This window comes from Zophobas morio, unplaced genomic scaffold (assembly GCF_036711695.1).
Source record: "Zophobas morio isolate AGI-343-1 ecotype UQ-CSIRO unplaced genomic scaffold, CSIRO_AGI_Zmor_V1 ptg000008l, whole genome shotgun sequence".
NCBI lineage: Eukaryota > Metazoa > Arthropoda > Insecta > Coleoptera > Tenebrionidae > Zophobas > Zophobas morio.
This window is the reverse complement of record NW_026972113.1, coordinates 9,186,125-9,210,704: the sequence shown is the minus strand read 5'-3', so window position 1 is coordinate 9,210,704 and position 24,580 is coordinate 9,186,125. Positions and strand designations below refer to the sequence as shown.

The 24,580-nt window shown below is 36.8% G+C and overlaps 3 protein-coding genes across 5 annotated transcripts in view; all 3 read right to left on the bottom strand.

Annotated features, from left to right (window-relative positions):
* Window positions 1–1,017: 1,017 nt before the first annotated feature.
* Window positions 1,018–3,149, bottom strand: LOC135124794 (myrosinase 1-like). The gene is made up of 5 exons (XM_064050010.1): window positions 2,630–3,149; window positions 1,988–2,566; window positions 1,413–1,930; window positions 1,261–1,367; window positions 1,018–1,210 (listed from the first exon to the last, which is right to left on the bottom strand). Exons 1-5 carry the CDS (start codon window positions 2,766–2,768, stop codon window positions 1,093–1,095), a joined length of 1,461 nt encoding a protein of 486 aa, XP_063906080.1. The 5' UTR covers window positions 2,769–3,149; the 3' UTR covers window positions 1,018–1,092.
* A 1,696-nt stretch (window positions 3,150–4,845) lies between these two features.
* On the bottom strand, window positions 4,846–7,792 carry LOC135124819 (putative uncharacterized protein DDB_G0281733). The gene is made up of 9 exons (XM_064050042.1): window positions 7,682–7,792; window positions 7,127–7,448; window positions 6,883–7,053; window positions 6,688–6,766; window positions 6,370–6,624; window positions 5,920–6,306; window positions 5,536–5,750; window positions 5,267–5,489; window positions 4,846–5,203 (listed from the first exon to the last, which is right to left on the bottom strand). Exons 1-9 carry the CDS (start codon window positions 7,790–7,792, stop codon window positions 4,846–4,848), a joined length of 2,121 nt encoding a protein of 706 aa, XP_063906112.1.
* Window positions 7,793–11,597: 3,805 nt separating this feature from the next.
* LOC135125234 (centaurin-gamma-1A) overlaps window positions 11,598–24,580 on the bottom strand; it is a 155,362-nt gene continuing 142,379 nt past the window's right edge. For all 3 annotated transcript variants that reach the window (XM_064050667.1, XM_064050666.1, XM_064050668.1), the window contains 8 exons: window positions 19,589–19,730; window positions 19,181–19,315; window positions 18,816–19,009; window positions 17,900–18,764; window positions 17,608–17,850; window positions 12,934–13,051; window positions 12,528–12,885; window positions 11,598–12,468 (listed from right to left, as the gene is read on the bottom strand). In XM_064050667.1, the coding sequence (XP_063906737.1) occupies window positions 12,199–12,468; window positions 12,528–12,885; window positions 12,934–13,051; window positions 17,608–17,850; window positions 17,900–18,764; window positions 18,816–19,009; window positions 19,181–19,315; window positions 19,589–19,730 (2,325 nt within the window). In that variant the 3' untranslated portion in view covers window positions 11,598–12,198. The remainder of the gene's footprint in view (window positions 12,469–12,527; window positions 12,886–12,933; window positions 13,052–17,607; window positions 17,851–17,899; window positions 18,765–18,815; window positions 19,010–19,180; window positions 19,316–19,588; window positions 19,731–24,580) is intronic.

Sequence of the window (24,580 nt, the reverse complement as noted above, 5' to 3'; positions counted from 1 at the left end):
CAGTCATTATTTTTTTTTAGTCGCCCTGTTTAAGCAAATCTAAAAAATATAAATGCAGTAATAAATCACAAATATAGACTGATCATATTTTGTATATTTTAGATAGTATTTATCCACCAAAATTTTGAGATAACATCATCAACTTTTTGGAGAGGATAAGCGAATAAATTTTTATTAAAATTGCGAAACGTTGTTCTATAATTTTGATTTTTTTCCAAAAATCTGGACGTTTCGGGTAAAAACTCAACACGGAGTCATAAACTACATGTGTAGGACTATGTTATTTATACAATTTAAAACCCATTTACTATGTACATTATTGGTGGCGATGATTAGACAATTATAAAATTTGACAACAATCGGAGATCATCTGTCTAATAAAAAACAGCCGGACAGATAGACGGACAGACAGACGGAAATGGGAGATCTATTTCTTCGTCCTGTAGGGATCGTGATTGCTTACGCTCAGAAAGTAACAAAGACACTTTGATGTTGTGAGAATACAAAATTGATTTCTGCCGTGCTTTCTTAAGAAGGAGACAAATATAACCCTTCTTCCAAAGTGAAGGAAAGACGGATTTCTTTATTATTAAATTAAATATAATACAAAGTGGCTCAGCAAGAATCTGCGCACAGTCTTTAAGTAAAAAAAGAGGGAATTCCATCAATACCCATTGTCAGCATCTTCAACAGTAATTTGGCACGGTGGAATAAAAATATTAGAAATAGTGTTAGCCAATCGCTAGATAATAAAAAAGTATGACAATTATGTTACATAAGGTCAATATTTATAATTGACCCAACGCACCGCGACTGAGAATAGTTGTCTTATTGACTAAAGAATTCACAAAAAAATCGTCGGACCTGTTTCCTCCAACAAATTATGTTAACGTGACTGTTATCTAACGCAGCGCCTGAAGATGCCCCAAACAGGTCCTTCGTAAATTTACATAAGCAGGTAGACAGCTGCACTGCCCAAAAAAACCCACGACAACGGTTTTTAATGACGTTCCGTGATTGATTGATTAAAATACAGCAGTTTATTCAAGCATAAAAAGGAATACAATCTTTGGGGTTAAGCAACCGAGCATCCTATTTTTCGGGTAAAACTCGATTTCGAATAACGTATCGGTAAAATCCGGCTGAAGCTTTCGGGGTTCTTTGTCTTCGAGGATCGGTGAAGTTGACGTCGTAGAGGCCAAACTTGACCCTAGAAAACGATATTTTAATTATTTAGAAAGAGAAAAACGAATAAGTTACGTGAAACCACTTCTCCACTCCATATTGTCCATAATGCTCCAAACCGTGTAACCTTTCACGTTGCAGTTGTCTTCCAGAATTGATAAAAGAAGGGCTTTCATGAATCCCTGAAACTCACAATGTATTGACAAATTTAAGTCTCAAATACTAACATATAAAAAGATCACGCGATTCCTGTCCTTGAGACCTCCTGCATCCCCAAACCCATTCTCTGTCACAACAACCAACGGATTGTTGTATTGCGTCTTAACCCAGTTTAGTAGTTTCCGAAAACCCCAAGGTACAATCTCCGGAGTGGGTTTCCAGTCGGGATTTTGTGTCCCCAAGGTACCTTTATCCTTCTGATACGAAGAACGATTATACTGGTACTCGTGATCCGCAATCAACCACGTGTGGTAATGGTTCAAACCAAAAAAGTCGAATGTTCCTTGAATCAGCTTCACTTCACTCGGGTTTAAAGCGGGAAGTCTTGATTTAGTAAAATTTTCTCGTTTGCTATTTTCGGCGATACGCACTTTCATAATTTCGGGGTAGTCACCTGACGCTGAAAATATAGGGTTTGCCCACCACCCCAGCCCAAACTGCATTTCTCTTTCTGCGGCTATTACATCCACGGTTGAATTAGTTTTAGGTTCGGCCCATATGGAATCAACCGTGATACCAACAATTCCTGGTGGAAACTCAACGTTACTAACCAAACTGTGTTTTAGACATTATTGTGTCTCACCGAATTGTGTCTGTCTGAACTCATTATCATATAGTCTGTACGCTTTGGCATGTGCTAGTAATATAGTTTTCCCACATAGATATAACCCAATTCCAGGAGATTCCACATAGGCAGGAGCCCCTTTACCATTTTCGTATGTATCAACACAAATACTAGCAGGTTCGTTGATAGTAATCCAAGCTTTCACCCTATCACCAAACAGTCCAAACGCGACTCGGGCAAAATCTTCAAAATAATCTGCAATGAGAGGATTGGTCCACCCACCCAGATCCTGTAAAGATTGAGGAAGATCCCAGTGGTACAGCGTCACCACTGGTGCAATCCCATTGGAAAGCAACCCATCAATTAAATTATTGTAGTACCGAACCCCATCTGGGTTCACGTGAGTTGCGAAACCACTGGGTAGAATCCTGGACCACGATAAAGAAAACCTGTAGTAGTCCACGTTCAGGTACTTCAACAACTTGATGTCAGTGTTCCATAGATCGTACGAATCGCACGCCACATCTCCTGTACTATGGTCAGTAATCAAATCTGGATAAGAATGGGTTAATCGATCCCAGATATTTTCGCCTTTACCTGAAACCGACTAAATCGTTGAACACGAGCACGAATAACACGGGTCTCAGGGTTGCTCCTTACCACTCGCGTTCCATCCTCCTTCCACCTGGTACGCCGCCGTAGCCACTCCAAATTTAAACCCGTCTGGGAATTTTAAAGTTTTATTAGCACAGCATAAGACAAACACGTAGCACCACACTAGGATTATCCTGGCTGACATATTCTGTTTTGGAGAAAATTAGTTTAATATGGTGAAGGGTGGCAGCGGAAGCACGATAACGGAGGAATGTTCTCTTATATTTATGTGTTTACTGATACAAATCCACTATCTGAGGCACAACATGCATTTTGGAATAATTTACAGATACAGCTCACTTTACGCGTTTGATTTATTGTGGAGATTAAACATCTGATTTATTCATCGAGTGCATTGCCGTTTGTTATCTTTATGGCTATTATTATTGTTTTTCTGGGTTTCTTTTAATTGATTTATGGAAAGCGGCGCTGGGAGTGGATTGGTTTAGGTTGTTTAGAGGGGTCAGTGGGGTATAAGTGAACACACATATTTTATTCAACCGTATAGACAGTACACAAAAGGGTGATCTTACAGAGACTGGAAACAGATACTGTGTAAAAAAATGTTATTTCCTCTATCTTTTCAGCGAAAGTGTGGGCAACCAACTATATAGAAGCGTAAAGTATGAAACTAATTTACATCGCTTGGGTTTTCATTATTCCGTCTGGTACTTAATTTCTTTTTAAATTTTACTGTGTGCTTTTATTTTCACGACTGGATTAAATTATACACGTTATTAAATTTATGGTGCAGTTTATATTCAAAGCATCCAGACAGTGAAATTCAAGAAATTCATTTAATTGAAAACCGAAAGATTAAAATAAAGTTGGTTAGACTGTCTTGCTTCGTTTTTTGGTCAGTGCAGTTGGCAGCGACGAGATTGACGTTTTATTAACAAGCTCATTAATTAATCAAGCGGGAAACTAAAATTTACCTATCATTACATTCAAGTTCTTTGATATTAAAAAGAACTGACAAATTTTTAACCTCATACAAGTTTTTCCCCCTTTTTCTATTAAAATTGGAAAAACAGCCGACAATTTTCCAAAATTTATACTAATGGGGAGCCAGAAATGGCCTGGACTTTATTTTACTTACTGAATGACTATTAATGTTTGGATTTTTTTTGGTCAGGTTGGCGACATATAAAAATTTTATGGTGGCTATCTGATTATTAAATTGACATTTATAGATGTTTAATTTTGTCAACAATATTTATATTTTTCACACATTTCCTAACCTTACATTTCAAACAACAACAAAAATTGAAGGGATTTTGATTATTTTGTATCAACTACCAACAAACTTACTAGTTTTCAAGGCCAACCTGTTTCGACGAAATCAAGAATGGATAATAGCTATAATACCATATGGTCGAACAAAATCATTTTTGTAAATTTATTTTTAAAATAATGATGTTGGTATTACAGTTATTTGACTGCAAAGTCGGTGTTGCCAACATCATTATTTTAAAAATATTTCATCGCCCACTAGGGCTTATTGTTGATATTAAGTGTTTCAATTGGTATGAACAAATTTTGCTTCAAATTGGCAGAACTGTCAGTCACCCCACTTTACTTCCTATTCTCAAAATTAACATGGCTAATAGCGACATAGAATTTCAGTGAAACTTTGTTATTGACTGATTATTACCGCAATGTCATAACTCTGAACTTAATTTTCTTGATCGCTTCAAATTGACATAGCGCCAAACATTTGAATCAGGATCGACAATAGCAGTGCAAAAAAAATCTCCCCAATTTAATTAATTTTATAGCTAACTTAACCAGTATTTCTTGTCAAGCCATTTTCTAATATTTCATAATTGACAACTGTGAACTGACATGCCAATAATTCAGAACTGCCAACACAAAAAATTGCTTCAATCATAAATGTATAGTCGCCCGATATTATGCATTCACGGTCTTTTCGAATTAAAGTTGGCACTGACACTTTTTCTTCATGTTGGACAAATTGATTCGATGGTAGGGTTTTTTGTATGTCACTAGTTTGACTTAATTATCGCGACATTTACTGCAAATGGATTTCACTATTCGACTTTGCAATTTTAAATCAAGTAAACAAAACGTTTATTTATTTATTTTTTCAACAATGATTACGCTTTTGACACATTACCTAACCTTAAATTTAAAACAACAAGAGAAACTGAGGGAATAGCAACTACCAACAAACTTATTAGATTTTCATGGCCAACCCTACTTCAAGATCGATAATAGATAATACCACATGCTATCCTTAGAATCCTTGAAATCCTTGGAATACTTGGAATCCTTGGAATCCGTGGAATTTTTGGAATCTTTGGAATCTTTAGAAATTTTAGAATCCTTGGAATCCTTGGAATCCTTGGAATCTTTGGAATCTTTGGGATCCTTGGTCTTCTGGAATTCTTGGAATACTTGGAATCTTTGGAAATTTTAGAATCCTTGGAATCCTTGGAATCTTCGAAATCTTCGGAATCTTTGGAATCCTCGAAATCTATGGAATCTTTGGTATCATTGGAATCCTTTGAATTCTTGGAATCCTTTGAATTCTTGGAATCCTTGGAATCCTTGGAACACCTGGAATCCTTTTAATCATTGGACTCCTTGGTATCCATAGAATCCTTGAAATCCTTGGAATACTTGGAATCCTTAGAATCCTTGGAATTTTTGGAATCTTTGGAATCTTTGGAATCTTTGGAATCTTTGGAATCTTTGGAATCTTTGGAATCTTTAGAACCTTGGAATCCTCGGAATACTCGTGTTATTTGGAATCTTCGGAATCTTCGGAAACCTCGGAATCCTCGGGACCCTCGAAATCCATGGAATCCTTGGAAGCCTTGGAAGCCTTGCAATCCTTGGATTCCTTGAAATCTTTGGAATCCTTGAAATCCATGGAATCCTTGGAATACTTGGAATCTTTGGAATCCTTGGTCTTCTGGAATTCTTGGAATACTTGGAATCTTTGGAATCTTTGGAATCTTTGGAAATTTTAGAATCCTTGGAGTCCTTGGAATCTTCGAAATCTTCGGAATCTTTGGAATCTTCGGAATCTATGGAATCTTCGGTATCATTGGAAACCTTTGAATTCTTGGAATCCTTGGAATCCTTGGAACCCTTGGAACACCTAGAATCCTTTTAATCCTTGGACTCCTTGGTATCCTTAGAATCCTTGAAATCCTTGGAATATTTGGAATCCTTAGAATCCTTGGAATTTTTGGAATATTTGGAATATTTGGAATTTTTGGAACCTTTGGAATCTTTGGAATCTTTAGAATCTTTGGAATCTTTAGAACCTTGGAGTCCTCGGAATTCTCGTGTTATTCGGAATCTTCGGAATCGTCGGAATAATCGGAATCCTCAGGATCATCGGAATCCTCGGGATCCTGGGAAACCTCGGAATCCTCGGAACCCTCGAAATCCATGCAATCCTTGGAAGCCTTGGAAGCCTTGCAATCCTTGGATTCCTTGAAATCTTTGAAATCCTTGGAATTCTTGGAATCCTTGGAATCCTTGGAATACTTGGAATCTTTGGAATCTTTGGAATCTTTGGAAATTTTAGAATCCTTGGAGTCCTTGGAATCTTCGAAATCTTCGGAATCATTGAAATCTTCGGATCTTTGGTATCATTGGAATCCTTTGAATTCTTGGAATCCTTGGAATCCTTGGAACCCTTAGAACACCTGGAATCCTTTTAATCCTTGGACTCCTTGGTATCCTTAGAATCCTTGAAATCCTTGGAATACTTGGAATCCTTAGAATCCTCGGAATTTTTGGAATCTTTGTAATTTTTGGAACCTTTGGAATACTTGGAATCTTTGGAATCTTTGGGATCCTTGGTCTTCTGGAATTCTTGGAATACTTGGAATCTTTGGAATCTTTGGAAAGAATCCTTGGAGTCCTTGGAACCTTCGAAATCTTCGGAATCTTTGGAATCTTCGGAATCTTTGGTATCATTGGAATCCTTTGAATTCTTGGAATCCTTGGAACCCTTAGAACACCTGGAATCCTTTTAATCCTTGGACTCCTTGGTATCCTTAGAATCCTTGAAATCCTTGGAATACTTGGAATCCTTGGGATTTTTGGAATCTTTGGAATTTTTGGAACCTTTGGAATCTTTAGAATCTTTGGAATCTTTAGAACCTTGGAGTCCTCGGAATACTCGTGTTATTCGGAATCTTCGGAATCGTCGGAATAATCGGAATTCTCAGGATCATCGGAATCCTCGGGATCCTGGGAAACCTCGGAATCCTCAGAACCCTCGAAATCCATGGAATCCTTGGAAGCCTTGGAAGCCTTGCAATCCTTGGATTCCTTGAAATCTTTGAAATCCTTGGAATTCTTGGAATCCTTGGAATCCTTGGAATACTTGGAATCTTTGGAATCTTTGGAATCTTTGGAAATTTTAGAATCCTTGGAGTCCTTGGAATCTTAGAAATCTTCGGAATCATTGGAATCTTCGGATCTTTGGTATCATTGGAATCCTTGGAACCCTTAGAACACCTGGAATCCTTTTAATCCTTGGACTCCTTGGTATCCTTAGAATCCTTGAAATCCTTGGAATACTTGGAATCCTTAGAATCCTCGGAATTTTTGGAATCTTTGTAATTTTTGGAGCCTTTGGAATACTTGGAATCTTTGGAATCTTTGGGATCCTTGGTCTTCTGAATTTCTTGGAATACTTGGAATCTTTGGAATCTTTGGAAATTTTAGAATCCTTGGAGTCCTTGGAATCTTCGAAATCTTCGGAATCTTTGGAATCTTCGGAATCTTTGGTATCATTGGAATCCTTTGAATTCTTGGAATCCTTGGAATCTTTGGAACCCTTAGAACACCTGGAATCCTTTTAATCCTTGGACTCCTTGGTATCCTTAGAATCCTTGAAATCCTTGGAATACTTGGAATACTTGGAATCCTTAGAATCCTTGGGATTTTTGGAATCTTTGGAATTTTTAGAACCTTGGAGTCCTCGGAATACTCGTGTTATTCGGAATCTTAGGAATCGTCGGAATAATCGGAATTCTCAGGATCATCGGAATCCTCGGGATCCTGGGAAACCTCGGAATCCTCGGAACCCTCGAAATCCATGGAATCCTTGGAAGCCTTGGAAGCCTTGCGATCCTTAGATTCCTTGAAATCTTTGAAATCCTTGGAATACTTGAAATCCATGGAATCCTTGGAATACTTGAAATCTTTGGAATCTTTGGGATCCTTGGTCTTCTAGAATTCTTGGAATCCTTAGGATCCTTGGAATTTTTGGAATTTTTGGAACCTTTGGAATCTTTGGAATCTTTAGAATCTTTGGAATCTTTAGAACCTTGGAGTCCTCGGAATACTCGTGTTATTCGGAATCTTCGGAATCTTCGGAATCGTCGGAATAATTGGAATCCTCAGGATTATCGGAATCCTCGGGATCCTGGGAAACCTCGGAATCCTCGGAACCCTCGCAATCCATGGAATCCTTGGACGCCTTGCAATCCTTGGATTCCTTGAAATCTTTGAAATCCTTGGAATCCTTGAAATCCATGGAATCCTTGGAATACTTGAAATCTTTGGAATCTTTGGGATTCTTGGTCTTCTGGAATTCTTGGAATACTTGGAATCTTTGGAATCTTTGGAAATTTTAGAATACTTGGAGTCCTTGGAATCTTCGAAATCTTCGGAATCTTTGGAATCTTCGGAATTTTTGGTATCATTGGAATGCTTTGAATTCTTGGAATCCTTGGAATCCTTGGAACCCTTAGAACACCTGGAATCCTTTTAATCCTTGGACTCCTTGGTATCCTTAGAATCCTTGAAATCCTTGGAATACTTGGAATCCTTGGAATCCTTAGAATCCTTGGGATTTTTGGAATCTTTGGAATTTTTGGAACCTTTGGAATCTTTGGAATCTTTAGAATCTTTGGAATCTTTAGAACCTTGGAGTCCTCGGAATACTCGTGTTATTCGGAATCTTAGGAATCGTCGGAATAATCGGAATTCTCAGGATCATCGGAATCCTCGGGATCCTGGGAAACCTCGGAATCCTCGGAACCCTCGAAATCCATGCAATCGTTGGAAGCCTTGGAAGCCTTGCAATCCTTCGATTCCTTGAAATCTTTGAAATCCTTGGAATCCTTGAAATCCACGGAATCCTTGGAATACTTGAAATCTTTGGAATCTTTGGGCTCCTTGGTCTTCTAGAATTCTTGGAATCCTTAGAATTCTTGGAATTTTTGGAATTTTTGGAACCTTTGGAATCTTTGGAATCTTTAGAATCTTTGGAATCTTTAGAACCTTGGAGTCCTCGGAATACTCGTGTTATTCGGAATCTTCGGAATCGTCGGAATAATTGGAATCCTCAGGATCATCGGAATCCTCGGGATCCTGGGAAACCTCGGAATCCTCGGAACCCTCGCAATCCATGGAATCCTTGGAAGCCTTGCAATCCTTGGATTCCTTGAAATCTTTGAAATCTTTGGAATCCTTGAAATCCATGGAATCCTTGGAATACTTGAAATCTTTGGAATCTTTGGGATTCTTGGTCTTCTGGAATTCTTGGAATACTTGGAATCTTTGGAATCTTTGGAAATTTTAGAATACTTGGAGTCCTTGGAATCTTCGAAATCTTCGAAATCTTTGGAATCTTCGGAATTTTTGGTATCATTGGAATCCTTTGAATTCTTGGAATCCTTGGAATCCTTGGAACCCTTAGAACACCTGAAATCCTTTTAATCCTTGGACTCCTTGGTATCCTTTGAATCCTTGAAATCCTTGGAATACTTGGAATCCTTAGAATCCTTGGAATTTTTGGAATCTTTGGAATTTTTTGAACCTTTGGAATCTTTGGAATCTTTAGAATCTCTGGAATCTTCAGAACCTTGGAGTCCTCGGAATACTCGTGTTATTCGGAATCTTCGGAATCGTCGGAATAATCGGAATCCTCAGGATCATCGGAATCCTCGGGATGCTGGGAAGCCTCGGAAGCCTTGCAATCCTTGGATTCCTTGAAATCTTTGAAATCCTTGGAATCCTCGAAATCCATGGAATCCTTAGAATCCTGGGAATCCTTGCCATCGCGGAATCTCTGGAATAACCGGAATTCTCGGAATCTTCGGAAACCTCGGAATCCTCGGAACCCGCGAAACCCTCGGTACCCTCGGAATCCAAGAATCCATGGAATCCTTGGAACCCTTGGAATTTTTGGAATCCTTGGTATCTTTGGAATCCTTGGAATTCTTGGAATCCTTGGAATCTTTGAAATCTTTGTAATCTTCGATATCTTTGGAATTTTGGAATCTTTTGAATCTTTGTAATGTTTGTAATCTTTAGAATCTTTGGAATCCTCGGAATCCTCTGAATCCTCGGAATCTTCAAAATCTTCTAAATCTTCGGAATGTTAGGAATCCTCGGAATCCTTGAACTCCTCGGGATCCTCGGAACCCTCGGAATCCTCGAAATCCTTGGTTCGAACCCTTGCAATCCTTGAAATTTTTGGAATCTATGGATTCTGTGGAATGTTTGGAATTTTTATCTTCTATATCTCTCTAGAGTCTTGAGAGTCTTTGTAGTCTTCAGGGTCATTAGAGTCTTTGGATTCTTCAGTCTTAAGATTCTTCAAAGTCTTCAGAGTCTTCAGAACCTTCATACCCTTTAGAGTCTTTAGAGTTTTTAGAGTCTTTGGAGTCTTTAAAGTCTTTAGAGTTTTTAGAGTCTTTAGAATCTTTAGAATATTTAAAATCTTTAGAATCTTTAGAACCTTTAGAATCTTTAGAATATTTAGTATCTCTATAATCTTTAGAATCCTTAGAATCTTGGGGAGTCCTTGTGTCTGGTTTATAAAGTAGTCTGAAAGAATCTCGAGAATAACTTGTATTTTGTTTCTGAATTAGTTTGAAAGAATCTCGGGGACTCCTTGTGATAATGATGTTGGCATTACAGTGTTTTGACTGCAAACACCCTAAATTAGTACTAATATAGGGATTTTGATTTGACTGTAACTATCAAATCGTGGAAAGAACAGGTTGGCGTTGCCAACATCATTATTTTAAAAATAAATTTCATAGCCTACTTGACCTTTTTTGATGATATTAAGTACTACAGCGTGATTAAGAATTATTGTCTCAATTAGTATGAACAAATTTTCCTTCAAATTGGCAGAACTGTCACTCCATTTTACTTCCTGTTTTCAAAATTAACATGGTTGACAGTGATACCGAATTTCAGTGGTTTCAGTTTGTTATTGATTGATTATTGTTACTGAAATGTCATAACTCATTACTTAATTTTCTTGGCCGCTTCAAAGTGACATAGTGACAAACATTTGAATCAGGTTCGGCATTAGCAGAACAAGAAAAATCTCCCCAATTTAATTAATTTTATCGCTAACTCAAATAATATTTGTTGATCACGCTGTATTTATCGAGTCACTATTAACATCTGTAAATTTTTGTCAGGTTGGTTACACATTTGAAATTGTATGAATGCATACTTGATTGTCAAACTTAAATTTAGAGCATCAAGTCAGTAGCTGCCATTTTCTAATCAAGCTTACTAAGTGCGTTCATTTCAAAATTGACAACTGTGACCTGACATGCTAGCATTGCTGCCAGTAATTCAGAACTGCCAACACAAACAATTATTTTTTTTTATTTTTCAATAATGTTTAGGCTTTTGACATATTATCTAACCTTCAATTTAAAACAAGGAAAACAGAGGGAATAGCAACTATCAACAAACGTATTAGATTTTCATGGCCCAGCCTACTTCAAGATCGAGAATAATACTACACGACCTCTTACAGCTAGTAAAATATATTTTTAAAATAATGATGTTGGCATTACAGTACATTAAATTAGTACTAATATAGGGACTTTAATTTGACCGGAACTGTCAAATCGGTGAAAGAATGGGTCGGTGTTGCCAACATCATTATTTTAAAAATAAATTTCAATATAGTAGTTCTGTAATGGGAAATATATAATAAAACAACCCAAAGTCTGTAACATTTTTATGTAAGGAAGAACAACATATATAATTTCTGTACATAATTTAGCTCCGTATATACAAAACAATAGATACAAATCTTTGGCGAAATTATATACACGAATAATAACAAAACAAAGAGAGTATTTCTGCATAAATAAATCCATACCACGGTACACAAAACACTCGCAAACCATAAAACATTGCAAAGAGAACTTACTATCACGTCCAAGGTACAAATATTATAAATTCACATATAAAAGATTTGTATGTATATGGTCACTTACGAATAATACTCTTCACAGTCACGAAGACTCTTACCAATTACTGAGTGTTTAATAGTGCAAATTGACATATCACGGCTCAAACCAAACCAAAATTAAGTACAGTAAATGTGCATCGAGTGAGACGAAAACTTGATTGTACAGCTGCATACATGACTGACTACATTAGGTACACTTATACATTAATCAGTGCAGTGTTTCGTACAGGGTAGGCTTGAACACTTGCAAACATGAACACTTTAAATGGGGGTGTACCTAAATTACGACGTCAATTTAGAACAAACAGAGTGCACCCTGTAGTGTGAAAATCAGTCGGATTTATTGAATTTAAATTACGCTAGATGGTAGTTTCTCGAATTGAGGCATCGTTTGGCTGCCCCGTCGCCGGGGCAGAGTGCCGCTCCCGGGCACGCAAGACACTTCCGGACAGCCATAGGAGAGGAGTAGGTCCACCAGACTCCGACTGGCGGCGGCCGACAAGTCCGCCGTCACGCTGTTGCTGGTCTGCAGCTTCGCCGCCGCTATGCTGGCGGCGGCGCGGGCGTACGCCAGGCAAGTGCGCCCGTCTTGGTCCACCGCCTTCACGTTGGCGTTGTGCTGCACACACAAAAATCAATTTAACACGATTCAAATGCCAATCACGAGTTAAGACTTACCCAAATCAAGAGCTGAGCCACGGCGAGATTTCCCATCGCGCACGCTAGATGCAGCGGCGTCCGCAAATCCCTAGCAGCTACCGTCGAATTCACTTGGTCGGTATTGGCTACCGCCAACACGTGGATGATGGCCTTCATGTTTGAACTACACACGGCGTCGACTAATTGTTGCCCTATGGGCATGGTATTGTTGGATGGAGGCAGGAACTCCTTGCTCTCGTACTTGGCCCTTATCCACCTTTCCTTCTCTTCTCTACTGGACGTAGGAGTCGGTTTAGTTCTACCTTGTATCCGGCATTCCCACACGGAATTGGCTAAAGTGTTGCCGATTGCCAACATTACGCTAAGATGACCAGCTCTGAAAGGTACCCGTGAGCTTTGTTAAGTGTGAAGGGGAAGAACTTACGGCCACTCGTCCAAATCTAAGGACCTAACTCTAGAAATATGAGATCCTAGGTTTCGGTGAATCCCGGAACATTCTATGCACATGAGAACGCCAAGATTCAGGCTCGCCCAGTCAGGATCTACAAAAAAACATCGTGGTATAGTAAGCCGGCGATTTGGGTAGGCGTGAGGGTGAAATTGGGTGGGTCGACAATCTGGGCTCAATGGTTTTTTTCATTTATTTCAGGAACCGTGCGTCCGACAAAAAATTCGTAAGAAACGTTTTTATAGGCAATGTGATGATCTATTACTTTTATTAATAACTTTTCGGCGTAGTATTAATAATAAAAAAGTTAAGAGCTGAAAAAGAAAACAATTAGGGGACAGGTATTCAACGTGGGATAACCCTTCTATTTTCAATTATACAAAAACAGGACGGTTTATTATTATAAAGAAGAGTATAAATGGTCGCGTTTTGAAGGAGTTCTACAAAATTTTGAAATTCCAGAGATTTTTCACTGTTAGTCCCTGGGTAACACCGACATCTCATCAAAAAAAAAAAAACAGTAATCATTGATAAAAACTGCTTTTCAAAAAGCCACGAAGCAATGTTTTTGTAGAAATGAAGAAAATACAAGAGTTATCCCACCTCAAAATACCTGTCCCCTAATTTTTTTTATTTTCAGCTCATAACTAGTTTATTATTAATACTACGCCGAAAAATTATTAACAAAAGTTGTAGACAATGGTATTACCTACAAAAACTCCCCCCACGAAATTTCTGTCAGACCCACCGTTGCGGACTGAAACGACAAAAACATTTGTGACCGATTTTCAAAACTGGGCACAAAGTGTACGCCCGCGCATTTTTTGACGCTGGATCGATTGTTTTTAACCAAGCCAGGATCTACAGAACCATCTACAGTACAGTACTGTAATCCGACATGAAACCGTGCAATTTGAGTAGTCAATTTTTTTTCGGGCACAATGGTTTTACTCATTTATTTCAGGAACCGTGCGTCCGACAAAAAATTCCTAAGGAGCGTTTTTATACGCAATGTGATGATCTATAACTTTTATCAACAACTTTTCGGCGCAGTATTAATAATAAAAAAGTTACGAGCTGAAAAATAAAACAATTAGGGGACAGGTATTCAACGTGGGATAACCCTTCTATTTTCAATTCTACAAAAACAGGACGGTTTATTATTATAAAGAAGAGTATAAATCCTCGCGTTTTGAAGGAGTTCTACAAAATTTTGAAATTCAAGAGATTTTTCACTATCAGTCCCTGGGTAACACCGACAACTCATCAAAAAAAATAAACAGTAATCGTTGATAAAAACTGATTTTCAAAAAGCCACGCAGCAATGTTTTTATAGAAATGAAGAAAATACAAGAGTTATCCCACCTTAAATACCTGTCCCCTAATTTTTTTAATTTTCAGCTCATAACTAGTTTATTATTAATACTACGCCGAAAAGTTATTACAAAAGTCGTAGACAATGGTATTACCTACAAAAATTCTCCCCACGAAATTTCTGTCAGACCCACCGTTGCGGACTGACACGACAAAAACCTTTGTGCCCGATTTTCAAAACTGGGCACAAAGTGTACGCCCGCGCATTTTTTGACGCTGGATCGATTGTTTTTAACCAAGCCAGGATCTACAGAACCATCTACAGTACAGTACTGTAATCTGATATGAAACCGTGCAATTTGGGTAGTCAATTTTTTTTCGGGCACAATGGTTTTACTTATTTATTTCAGGAACCCTGCGTCCGACAAAAAATTCTTGGAAGGCGTTTTCGTAGACAATGTAATGATCTATAACTTTTATTAACAACTTTTCGGCGTAGTATTAATAATAAAAAGTTACGAGCTGAAAAATAAAACAATTAGGGGACAGGTATTGAAGGTGGGATAACCCTTCTATTTTCAATTCTACAAAAACAGGACGGTTTATTATTATAAAGAAGAGTATAAATCCTCGCGTCTTGAAGGAGTTCTACAAATTTTGAAATTCCAGAGATTTTTCACTGTTAGTCCCTGGGTAACACCGACAACTCATAAAAAAAAGTAAACAGTAATCGTTGATAAAAACTGCTTTTCAAAATGCCACGCACCAATATTTTTGTAGAAATCAAGAAAATACAAGAGTTATCCCACCTTAAATACCTGGCCCCTAATTTTTTTGTTTTTCAGTTCATAACTAGTTTATTATTAATACTACGCCGAAAAGTTATTAACAAAAGTTGTAGACAATGGTACTACCTACAAAAATTCCCCCCCACGAAATTTCTGTCAGACCCACCGTTGTGGACTGAAACGACAAAAACATTTGTGCCCGATTTTCAAAACTGGGCACAAAGTGTACACCCGCGCATTTTTTGACGCTGGAACGACAGTTTTTAACCAAGCCAGGATCTACAGAACCATTTACAGTACAGTACTGTAACCTGACATGAAACCGTGCAATTTGGGTAGTCAATTTTTGTTCGGGCACAATGGTTTTACTCATTTATTTCAGGAACCGTGCGTCCGACAAAAAATTCGTAGGAGGCGTTTTCGTAGACAATGTAATGATCTATAACTTTTATTATTAACAACTTTTCGGCGTAGTATTAATAATAAACAAGTTATGAGCTGAAAAATAAAACAATTAGGGGACAGGTATTGAAGGTGGGATAACCATTCTATTTTCAATTCTACAAAAACAGGACGGTTTATTATTATAAAGAAGAGTATAAATCCTCGCGTTTTGAAGGAGTTCTACAAAATTTTGAAATTCCAGCGATTTTTCACTGTCAGTCCCTGGGTAACACCGACAACTCATCAAAAAAATAAACAGTAATCGTTGATAAAAACTTTTTTCAAAAAGCCACGCACCAATATTTTTGTAGAAATCAAGAAAATACAAGAGTTATCCCACCTTAAATACCTGGCCCCTAATTTTTTTGTTTTTCAGTTCATAACTAGTTTATTATTAATACTACGCCGAAAAGTTATTAACAAAAGTTGTAGACACTGGTATTACCTACAAAAATTCCCCCCACGAAATTTCTGTCAGAGCCACCGTTGCGGACTGAAACGACAAAAACATTTGTGCCCGATTTTCAAAACTGGGCACAAAGTGTACACCCGCGTATTTTTTGACGCTGGATCGATTGTTTTTAACCAAGCCAGCATCTACAGAACCATCTACAGCACAGTACTGCAATCTGACATTAAACCGTGCAATTTGGGTAGTCAATTCTTTTTCGGGCACAATGGTTTTACTCATTTATTTCAGGAACCGTGCGTCCGACAAAAAATTCGTAGGAAGCGTTTTCGTAGACAATGTAATCATCTATAACTTTTATTAACAACTTTTCGGCGTAGTATTAATATTAAAAAAGTTACGAGCTGAAAAATAAAACAATTAGGGGACAGGTATTTAAGGTGGGATAACCCTTCTATTTTCAATTCTACAAAAAAAGGACGGTTTATTATTATAAAGAAGAGTATAAATCCTCGCGTTTTGAAGGAGTTCTACAAAATTTGAAATTCCAGAGATTTTTCACTGTTAGTCCCTGGGTAACACCGACAACTCATAAAATAAATAAACAGCAATCGTTGATAAAAACTGCTTTTCAAAAAGCCACGCAGCTATATTTTTTGTAGAAATGAAGAAAATACAAGAGTTATCCCACCTTAAATACCTGTCCCCTAATTTTTTTATTTTTCAGTTCATAACTAGTTTATTATTAATACTACGCCGAAAAGTTATTAACAAAAGTTGTAGACAATGGTATTAACTACAAAAATTCTCCCCACGAAAATTCTGTCAGACCCACCGTTGCGGACTGAAACGACAAAAATATCTGTGCCCGATTTTCAAAACTGGGCACAAAGTGTACGCCCACGCATTTTTTGACGCTGAAACGATAGTTTTTAACCAAGCCACGATCTACACAACCATGTGCAGTACAGTACTTTAATCTGACATGAAACCGTGCAATTTTTTTTCGGGCACAATGGTTTTACTCATTTATTTCAGGAACCGTGCGTCCGACAAAAAATTCGTAGGAGGCGTTTTCGAAGACAATGTAATGATCTATAACTTTTATTAACAACTTTTCGGCGTAGTATTAATAATAAAAAAGTTACGAGCTGAAAAATAAAACAATTAGGGGACAGGTATTCAACGTGGGATAACCCTTCTATTTTCAATTCTACAAAAACAGGACGGTTTATTATTATAAAGAAGAGTATAAATCCTCGCGTTTTGAAGGAGTTCTACAAAATTTTGAAATTCCAGAGATTTTTCACTGTTAGTCCCTGGGTAACACCGACAACTCATCAAAAAAAAAAAAACAGTAATTGTTGATAAAAACTGTTTTTGAAAAAGCCACGCAGCAATGTTTTTGTAGAAATGAAGAAAATGTAAGAGTTATCCCACCTCAAATACCTGTCCCCTAATTTTTTTGATTTTCAGTTCATAGCTAGTTTATTATTAATACTACGCCGAAAAGTTATTAATAAAATATGTAGCCAATAGTAAAAGCTACAAAAATCCTCCCCACGAAATTTTTATCAGACTCATTGTTTCGAAGTTAATCAAAAAAAATATTTGTGCCCGATTTTCAAACTGAACCCAAAAGGTGTACGGTTGCTTATTTTTCAACGCCACGTTAAAAATAAGGTCTAGACTTACTGGTGGCATCACAGTCGACGCAAAACCCATTTCCAGGTACCCGACTACGTATCGATTGTATCGTTGCGGCCTCCATGGGGTTGCTCTGCTTTTTCCCCTTCGAGGACTCGTTCAACTGTAACGAATTCAAGATCTGTTGTTCTATTGCAGCTACCCAGTCGTCCCGTTCTTCGGAACTAGACGCTTCGAAATGCCATTGCTTGTTGTCTAGCGAAACGATATAGAATTCATACCCGTCGGGATCTACAACTCAGTATAAAACACCAAAAAAGGGTCCCATTAAGTTACTTACCGTCATATTCCGAGCTCTTCACGCTGCTGCTCTTCATCCTCCGGTGGCGCTTCTTCACGTTCGGCGTCTCCGTCTTGATCCCGTCGCCGTTAACGAATGAACTACTATTCGACAAGACCATCCCTTCGTCCCCGCTCACTTGCGAGTACTTCGAGCTCGGGTCCTTGACCGTTTCGAACGCGCTGAGTAGTACCTTCTCCGTAGCGCGTTTGTCTTTGCCGCTCAGGGACAGCCCCCCCAAGCCTTCGTTAATACTGCTGCTGCCGTTGGTCCCGGCGACCGTGATGATGGATTTGGACCCTCGCGGCTTCTGGCCTGGGACTTTAACCGTGACGTACTGCAAGGATATCTCCTTACCGTGTACGTCGTCCATGTAGTCGTGCAGACTCGGGTGGTACGTCAATCTTCCGTCATCGCACAACGTGACGTACTTCTTCTTCCATTCCTTATTCAAGGGTTTACTGCTCCTCTTGTACAAGTAGCCTTGCTTGAGCGGAATGGCCCTCCCGCTCCCGAAATCCCCCACGTTCTTCAGCTTGTCGTCCCCTTTTTTCGACGGGGTGAACAAGTTGGACCGTCTCCGGCTCTTGCGAGCCGTAGTGGGTGTGGAACTGGGGGTCGGAAGGTCCTTCGAGTCCTTCGAGTTGCTGTGGACGTTGTCCACGGGGTGAGGCGCCGCGAATTTGGCCACGTTGTTGTTCTCGGTGGGGACGCTCTGGACCAAGATCTGGGAGGAACCGTGACTCAGTGTCGACGACGAAGAGTTCCACTTTTCGTCGGACGACTTGTCGCGGTGAAGGTAGTGAGTCGAGGACGACAAGGTGTGGACCTGCCTTGAGCCCAACGAGTGCAGACTCATGGAATCCTGCACATCGATTATTATCCTTCTCGGGTCGATTTGAAGACCGTGGCTTACCTTGTGCGAGAGGGTGTTGTGACTAGGTGACATTTGAGAGAAGCCGTTGTTCGACTGGGCAGTGGGTAGGTGTCTCGGGACAGACATTGGTCCACCGGTTGGATGGAAGTGGTTGGGTGTCGAAGGCCGTGAATTCGTGGGGGTGAGGCATGACGTCGACACCGATAATCGTTGTTGGACGATTTTCTGGCACGCTGAAAGAAATTCTCTCATTCTCGATTCATCGTGACTCATGATATGAGGTTTGTCAAAGGTGAAGGCCGACCTATACCTGTCTACCGTGCACACGTGCCAAAAGCGGAATCGAACGACAACCATTAAATTTCGCCGCGGGAGTTTCGCTGTCGTAAAAGTTGATTACTCACCGTCTTGGAAGACCCGTTCGACGTTGAGACCGTAGGTGGCACACGTCTCGTAATAAGAACACCTCTTCAGGTCGTTAGCCAGTTTCCTTGCACGGGAATCGTCGATGACTCGCGGATTATTCTCGCTTATTGCGTCTGCAAATGGATGGATAAAGTCAATATCGAAAGGGGAAACGGAACGAGATAGTTTTCTTAATGGCTCTTTAATGGAATGAGTGTGCGGGACGCTACAAAAAGACCGAGCTAATTCCATCTCGTCGGGTTCGACTCGAGGTTAACAGTGAAAACGGACCTTTTCAGGCAATTCTAAACCCAAAAACAATGAAAGTGAAACTCTGCAACGTCAATACCGCGATGAAAAGCCCACACATAAACTAAGTTTGACCAAAAACAACAAAAACGCGTTACCTTGTGTTCCCACTAAAATGAGCGGAATCTCCGCCGAGTTCCTATAGTGAGACATCTTCGTGTAGTAGTTGTAGATGGCGTTGAACGAAGACTCGTTTTCTAAACTAAAAACGAAAATGACGGCGTCCACCCAAGCGGTAAACTGGAAAAAAGTACACAGAATAAAAAAATTGCGAAAAATCGATTTCATGAAGACGTTAATTAGTGGTGGACGAGTGCCAAGTCGATAAAATATAGCAGTATTATTCAGACTTCAATAAGACAATAACTCTAGTGACTGTAGAGAATTTTGACGATTCTACAGACTATATTTAGATTATTATCTAAAGTTTCTAAAGATCCTAGAGGTTTTATAGAACTTAGAGACTGTAAAGAAATTTTCTGAATGCCTGAATTTAAAGATTTAAGAATTATAAAGTTTCTAAAGATTCTACGGTTTCTAGATCTCTACCATCAATAAGATTTAAACTCATTTCTACAGGGTGTTGTTTAAAAAATGCTGATTGTTTATAACTTTCAAATGAAACCTATTTAATCACTTAAAATATTTCAAAAATTTTAGAAGCTTCAGAAAAATCAAAGATTATGAAAATTTCAGAGATTGCAAAGAATCCAAAAAAATCCAGAAATTCCAGATATTCTAAATATTGCAAAAATTTACAGAATTCCACAAATTTTTTATGATCGATATTCTAAAAATTTCAAGAATTCGTGAAATTGGTTGTAAAATTGTCAGGAATCTAGAAATTCAGAATTTCCAGAGATTCCAAAGGTTCTCGAGATTCCAGAGATTATAAAAATTCCCAAGTTGTAGAACATCTGAAGAAAGATTTTAAAGATTCTGTGGATTCTATTCATGAAAATTTCAGCGGTTGCAAAGAATTCTCAGAAAAATACAGAAATTCTACAGATTCTAAATATTCCAAAGATTTCCAGAATTGCACAAATTTTTGGAATTTAGGAATTTACTGTTCCAAAAATTTCAAGGATTCCTGAAATTGATTCTACATATTTCAAAGATTCCATTATGAAAATTTCAGAGAATGCGAAGAATTCAAAAAAATCCAGGAATTCCAGAGAATCTAAATATTCCCAAAAATTTCCAAAATTCCTGAAACTGATCGTAAAATTTTCAAAGATTCCAGAGATTTCGAAGATTCTAAAGATTCCACAGAATCTAGAAATTTAGATTTTCCAAAGGTTCCAAATATCCTCGAGATTTCAGAGATTGTAGAAATTCCCAAATGGCAGAACTTCTGAAGAAAAATTCTAATAAATTCTAGAAATTCTGACGATTATGAAGACTCTAAATTATCTCCAGGTACTAAAAATTATAGAGATTCCTGAGATTCTAACGATTCTAAAGTTCTGGAATTTTAGAAATTCTACAGATTCTAGGGTTTCTAGAGTTTCTACAAATTTTAAAGTTTCTAAAGATTCAAAAAATTTTTAGAAACTTTAAAACTTTTGAGGATTCTAAGGAGTCTAAAAATTCTAAACTTCTAGATTTAAAATTCATGAAAATTTCAGCGGTTGCAAAGAATTCTCAGAAAAATACAGAAATTCTACAGATTCTAAATATTCCAAAGATTTCCAGAATTCCACAAATTTTTGGAATTTAGGGATTTACTGTTCCAAAAATTTCAAGGATTCCTGAAACTGATTCTACATATTTCAAAGATTCCATTATGAAAATTTCAGAGAAAAAATCCAGGAATTCCAGAGATTCTAAATATTCCCAAAAATTTCCAAAATTCCTGAAACTGATTGTGAAATTTTCAAAGATTCCAGAGATTTCGAAGATTCTAAAGATTCCACAGAATCTAGAAATTTAGATTTTCCAAAGGTTCCAAATATCCTCGAGATTTCAGAGATTGTAGAAATTCCCAAGTGGCAGAACTTCTGAAGAAAAATTCTAATAAATTCTAGAAATTCTGGCGATTATGAAGACTCTAAATTATCTACAGTTTCTAAAAATTCTAAAGAATCAAGAATTTCGAACGATTCTAAAATTCTGGAGTTTTAGAAATTCTAGAGATTCTAGGGTTTCTACAAATTTTAAATTTTCTAAAGATTTTAAAAATCTTGAGGATCCTAAGGAGTCTAAAGATTCTAAACTTTCTATTTTAAAATTCATGAAAATTTCAGAGGTCTCAAAAATATACAAAAATTCTACAGATTCTAAATATTCCAAAGATTTCCAGAATTCCGCAAATTTTTGGAATTTAGGGATTTACTATTCCAAAAATTTCAAGTATTTCTGAAATTGGTTCTAAATATTTCAATGATTCCAGAGGTTTTAAAGATTTCGAAGATTCCATAGAATCTCAAGTTTCAGAATTTCCAGAAATTCTAAAGAGATTCCCAAATGAAGAAAAAGTAAATTTTTAAAAATTTTCGGGATTCTAAAAAAAGAATTTGAATATTCTAAAGTTTCTAAAGACTCCAAACCTTCTACAGTGCGTTATTTAAAAATTCAAATACTTCGTACTTTCAAAACATCCAAGGATTCCAGAGATCTTAAATATTCAAACATTTTCAGAATGGATTCCGGAAATTGGTTGCAAAAATTTCAAAGATTCCACAGGTTTCAAAGATTTTAAAGATAGAATCTAGAGATTCACAGTTTCCAGAAATTATAGAGATTGCCAAATGGTCGAAATTCTGAAAAAGATTCTAGAGATTCTAGAAATTCTGAATATTCTAATAATCTAAACATTCTAGGAATTTTAGGGAATCAAAGGATTTAAGGACTCAACTTTCAAATGGGTATGTTTAAGAGCGTTGGGGATTTTTTTTTCAGAAATTTTAGAAAAATCAAAAATTTCCAGAATTCCACAAATTTTTTATGATTGATATTCTAAAAATTTCAAGAATTCGTGAAATTGGTTGTAAAATTGTCAGGAATCTAGAAATTCAGAATTTCCAGAGATTCCAAAGGTTCTCGAGATTCCAGAGATTATAAAAATTCCCAAGTTGTAGAACATCTGAAGAAAGATTTTAAAGATTCTGTGGATTCTAGATATTCTGACGATTCTAAAGACTCTAAATTATCTCCAGGTACTAAAAATTATAGATTCCTGAGATTCTAACGATTCTAAAGTTCTGGAATTTTAGAAATTCTACAGATTCTAGGGTTTCTAGAGTTTCTACAAATTTTAAAGTTTCTAAAGATTCTAAAAATTTTTAGAAACTTTAAAAATTTTGAGGATTCTAAGGAGTCTAAAAATTCTAAACTTCTAGTTTTAAAATTCATGAAAATTTCAGCGGTTGCAAAGAATTCTCAGAAAAATACAGAAATTCTACAGATTCTAAATATTCCAAAGATTTCCAGAATTTCACAAATTTTTGGAATTTAGGGATTTACTGTTCCAAAAATTTCAAGGATTCCTGAAACTGATTCTACATATTTCAAAGATTCCATTATGAAAATTTCAGAGAATGCGAAGAAGTCAAAAAAATCCAGGAATTCCAGAGATTCTAAATATTCCCAAAAATTTCCAAAATTCCTGAAACTGATTGTAAAATTTTCAAAGATTCCAGAGATTTAGAAGATTCTAAAGATTCCGCAGAATCTAGAAATTTAGATTTTCCAAAGGTTCCAAATATCCTCGAGATTTCAAAGATTGTAGAAATTCCCAAATGGCAGAACTTCTGAAGAAAAATTCTAATAAATTCTAGAAATTCTGAAGATTATGAAGACTCTAAATTATCTCCAGGTACTAAAAATTATAGAGATTCCTGAGATTCTAACGATACTAAAGTTCTGGAACTTTAGAAATTCTACAGATTCTAGGATTTATAGAGTTTCTACAAATTTTAAAGTTTCTAAAGATTCTAAAAATTTTTAGAAACTTTAAAAATTTTGAGGATTCTAAGGAGTCTAAAAATTCTAAACTTCTAGTTTTAAAATTCATGAAAATTTCAGCGGTTGCAAAGAATTCTCAGAAAAATACAGAAATTCTACAGATTCTAAATATTCCAAAGATTTCCAGAATTCCACAAATTTTTGGAATTTAGGGATTTACTGTTCCAAAAATTTCAAGTATTTCTGAAACTGATTCTACATATTTCAAAGATTCCATTATTAAAATTTCAGAGAATGCGAAGAATTCAAAAAAATCCAGGAATTCCAGAGATTCTAAATATTCCCAAAAATTTCCAAAATTCCTGAAACTGATTGTAAAATTTTTAAAGATTCCAGAGATTTGGAAGATTCTAAAGATTCCACAGAATCTAGAAATTTAGATTTTCCAAAGGTTCCAAATATCCTCGAGATTTCAGAGATTGTAGAAATTCCCAAATGGCAGAACTTCTGAAGAAAAATTCTAATAAATTCTAGAAATTCTGACGATTATGAAGACTCTAAATTATCTACAGTTTCTAAAAATTCTAAAGAATCAAGAATTTCTAACGATTCTAAAATTCTGGAGTTTTAGAAATTCTAGAGATTCTAGGGTTTCTACAAATTTTAAATTTTCTAAAGATTTTAAAAATCTTGAGGATCCTAAGGAGTCTAAAGATTCTAAACTTTCTATTTTAAAATTCATGAAAATTTCAGAGGTCTCAAAAATATACAAAAATTCTACAGATTCTAAATATTCCAAAGATTTCCAGAATTCCACAAATTTTTGGAATTTAGGGATTTACTATTCCAAAAATTTCAAGTATAATTGGTTCTAAATATTTCAATGATTCCAGAGGTTTTAAAGATTTCAAAGATTCCATAGAATCTAAAGTTTCAGAATTTCCAGAAATTCTAAAGAGATTCCCAAATGAAGAAAAAGTAAATTTTTAAGAGTTTTCGGGATTCTAAAAAAAGAATTTGAATATTCTAAAGTTTCTAAAGACTCCAAACCTTCTACAGTGCGTTGTTTAAAAATTCAATTACTTTGTACTCTCAAAACTACCAAGGATTCCAGAGATCTTAAATATTCAAACATTTTCAGAATGGATTCCGGAAATTGGTTGCAAAAATTTCAAAGATTCCAC

What these genes read in the sequence shown, in the direction of transcription:
- LOC135124794 (XM_064050010.1), bottom strand. Translation starts at nt 2,768, where the DNA reads ATGTCAGCCAGGATAATCCTAGTGTGGTGCTACGTGTTTGTCTTATGC. An exon ending in AGGAGGATGGAACGCGAGTG is followed by an intron (nt 2,567 to 2,629) that starts GTAAGGAGCAAC and finishes AGTCGGTTTCAG; the next exon opens with GTAAAGGCGAAAATATCTGG. An exon ending in GTTCAGACAGACACAATTCG is followed by an intron (nt 1,931 to 1,987) that starts GTGAGACACAAT and finishes AGTTTCCACCAG; the next exon opens with GAATTGTTGGTATCACGGTT.
- LOC135124819 (XM_064050042.1), bottom strand. Translation starts at nt 7,792, where the DNA reads ATGGATTTCAAGTATTCCAAGGATTTCAAAGATTTCAAGGAATCTAAG. An exon ending in AGGGTTCCGAGGATTCCGAG is followed by an intron (nt 7,449 to 7,681) that starts GTTTCCCAGGAT and finishes AGGTGTTCTAAG; the next exon opens with GGTTCCAAAGATTCCAAGGA. An exon ending in AAGGATTCCAAAGATTCCAA is followed by an intron (nt 5,490 to 5,535) that starts GTATTCCAAGGA and finishes AAAGATTTCAAG; the next exon opens with GAATCCAAGGATTGCAAGGC.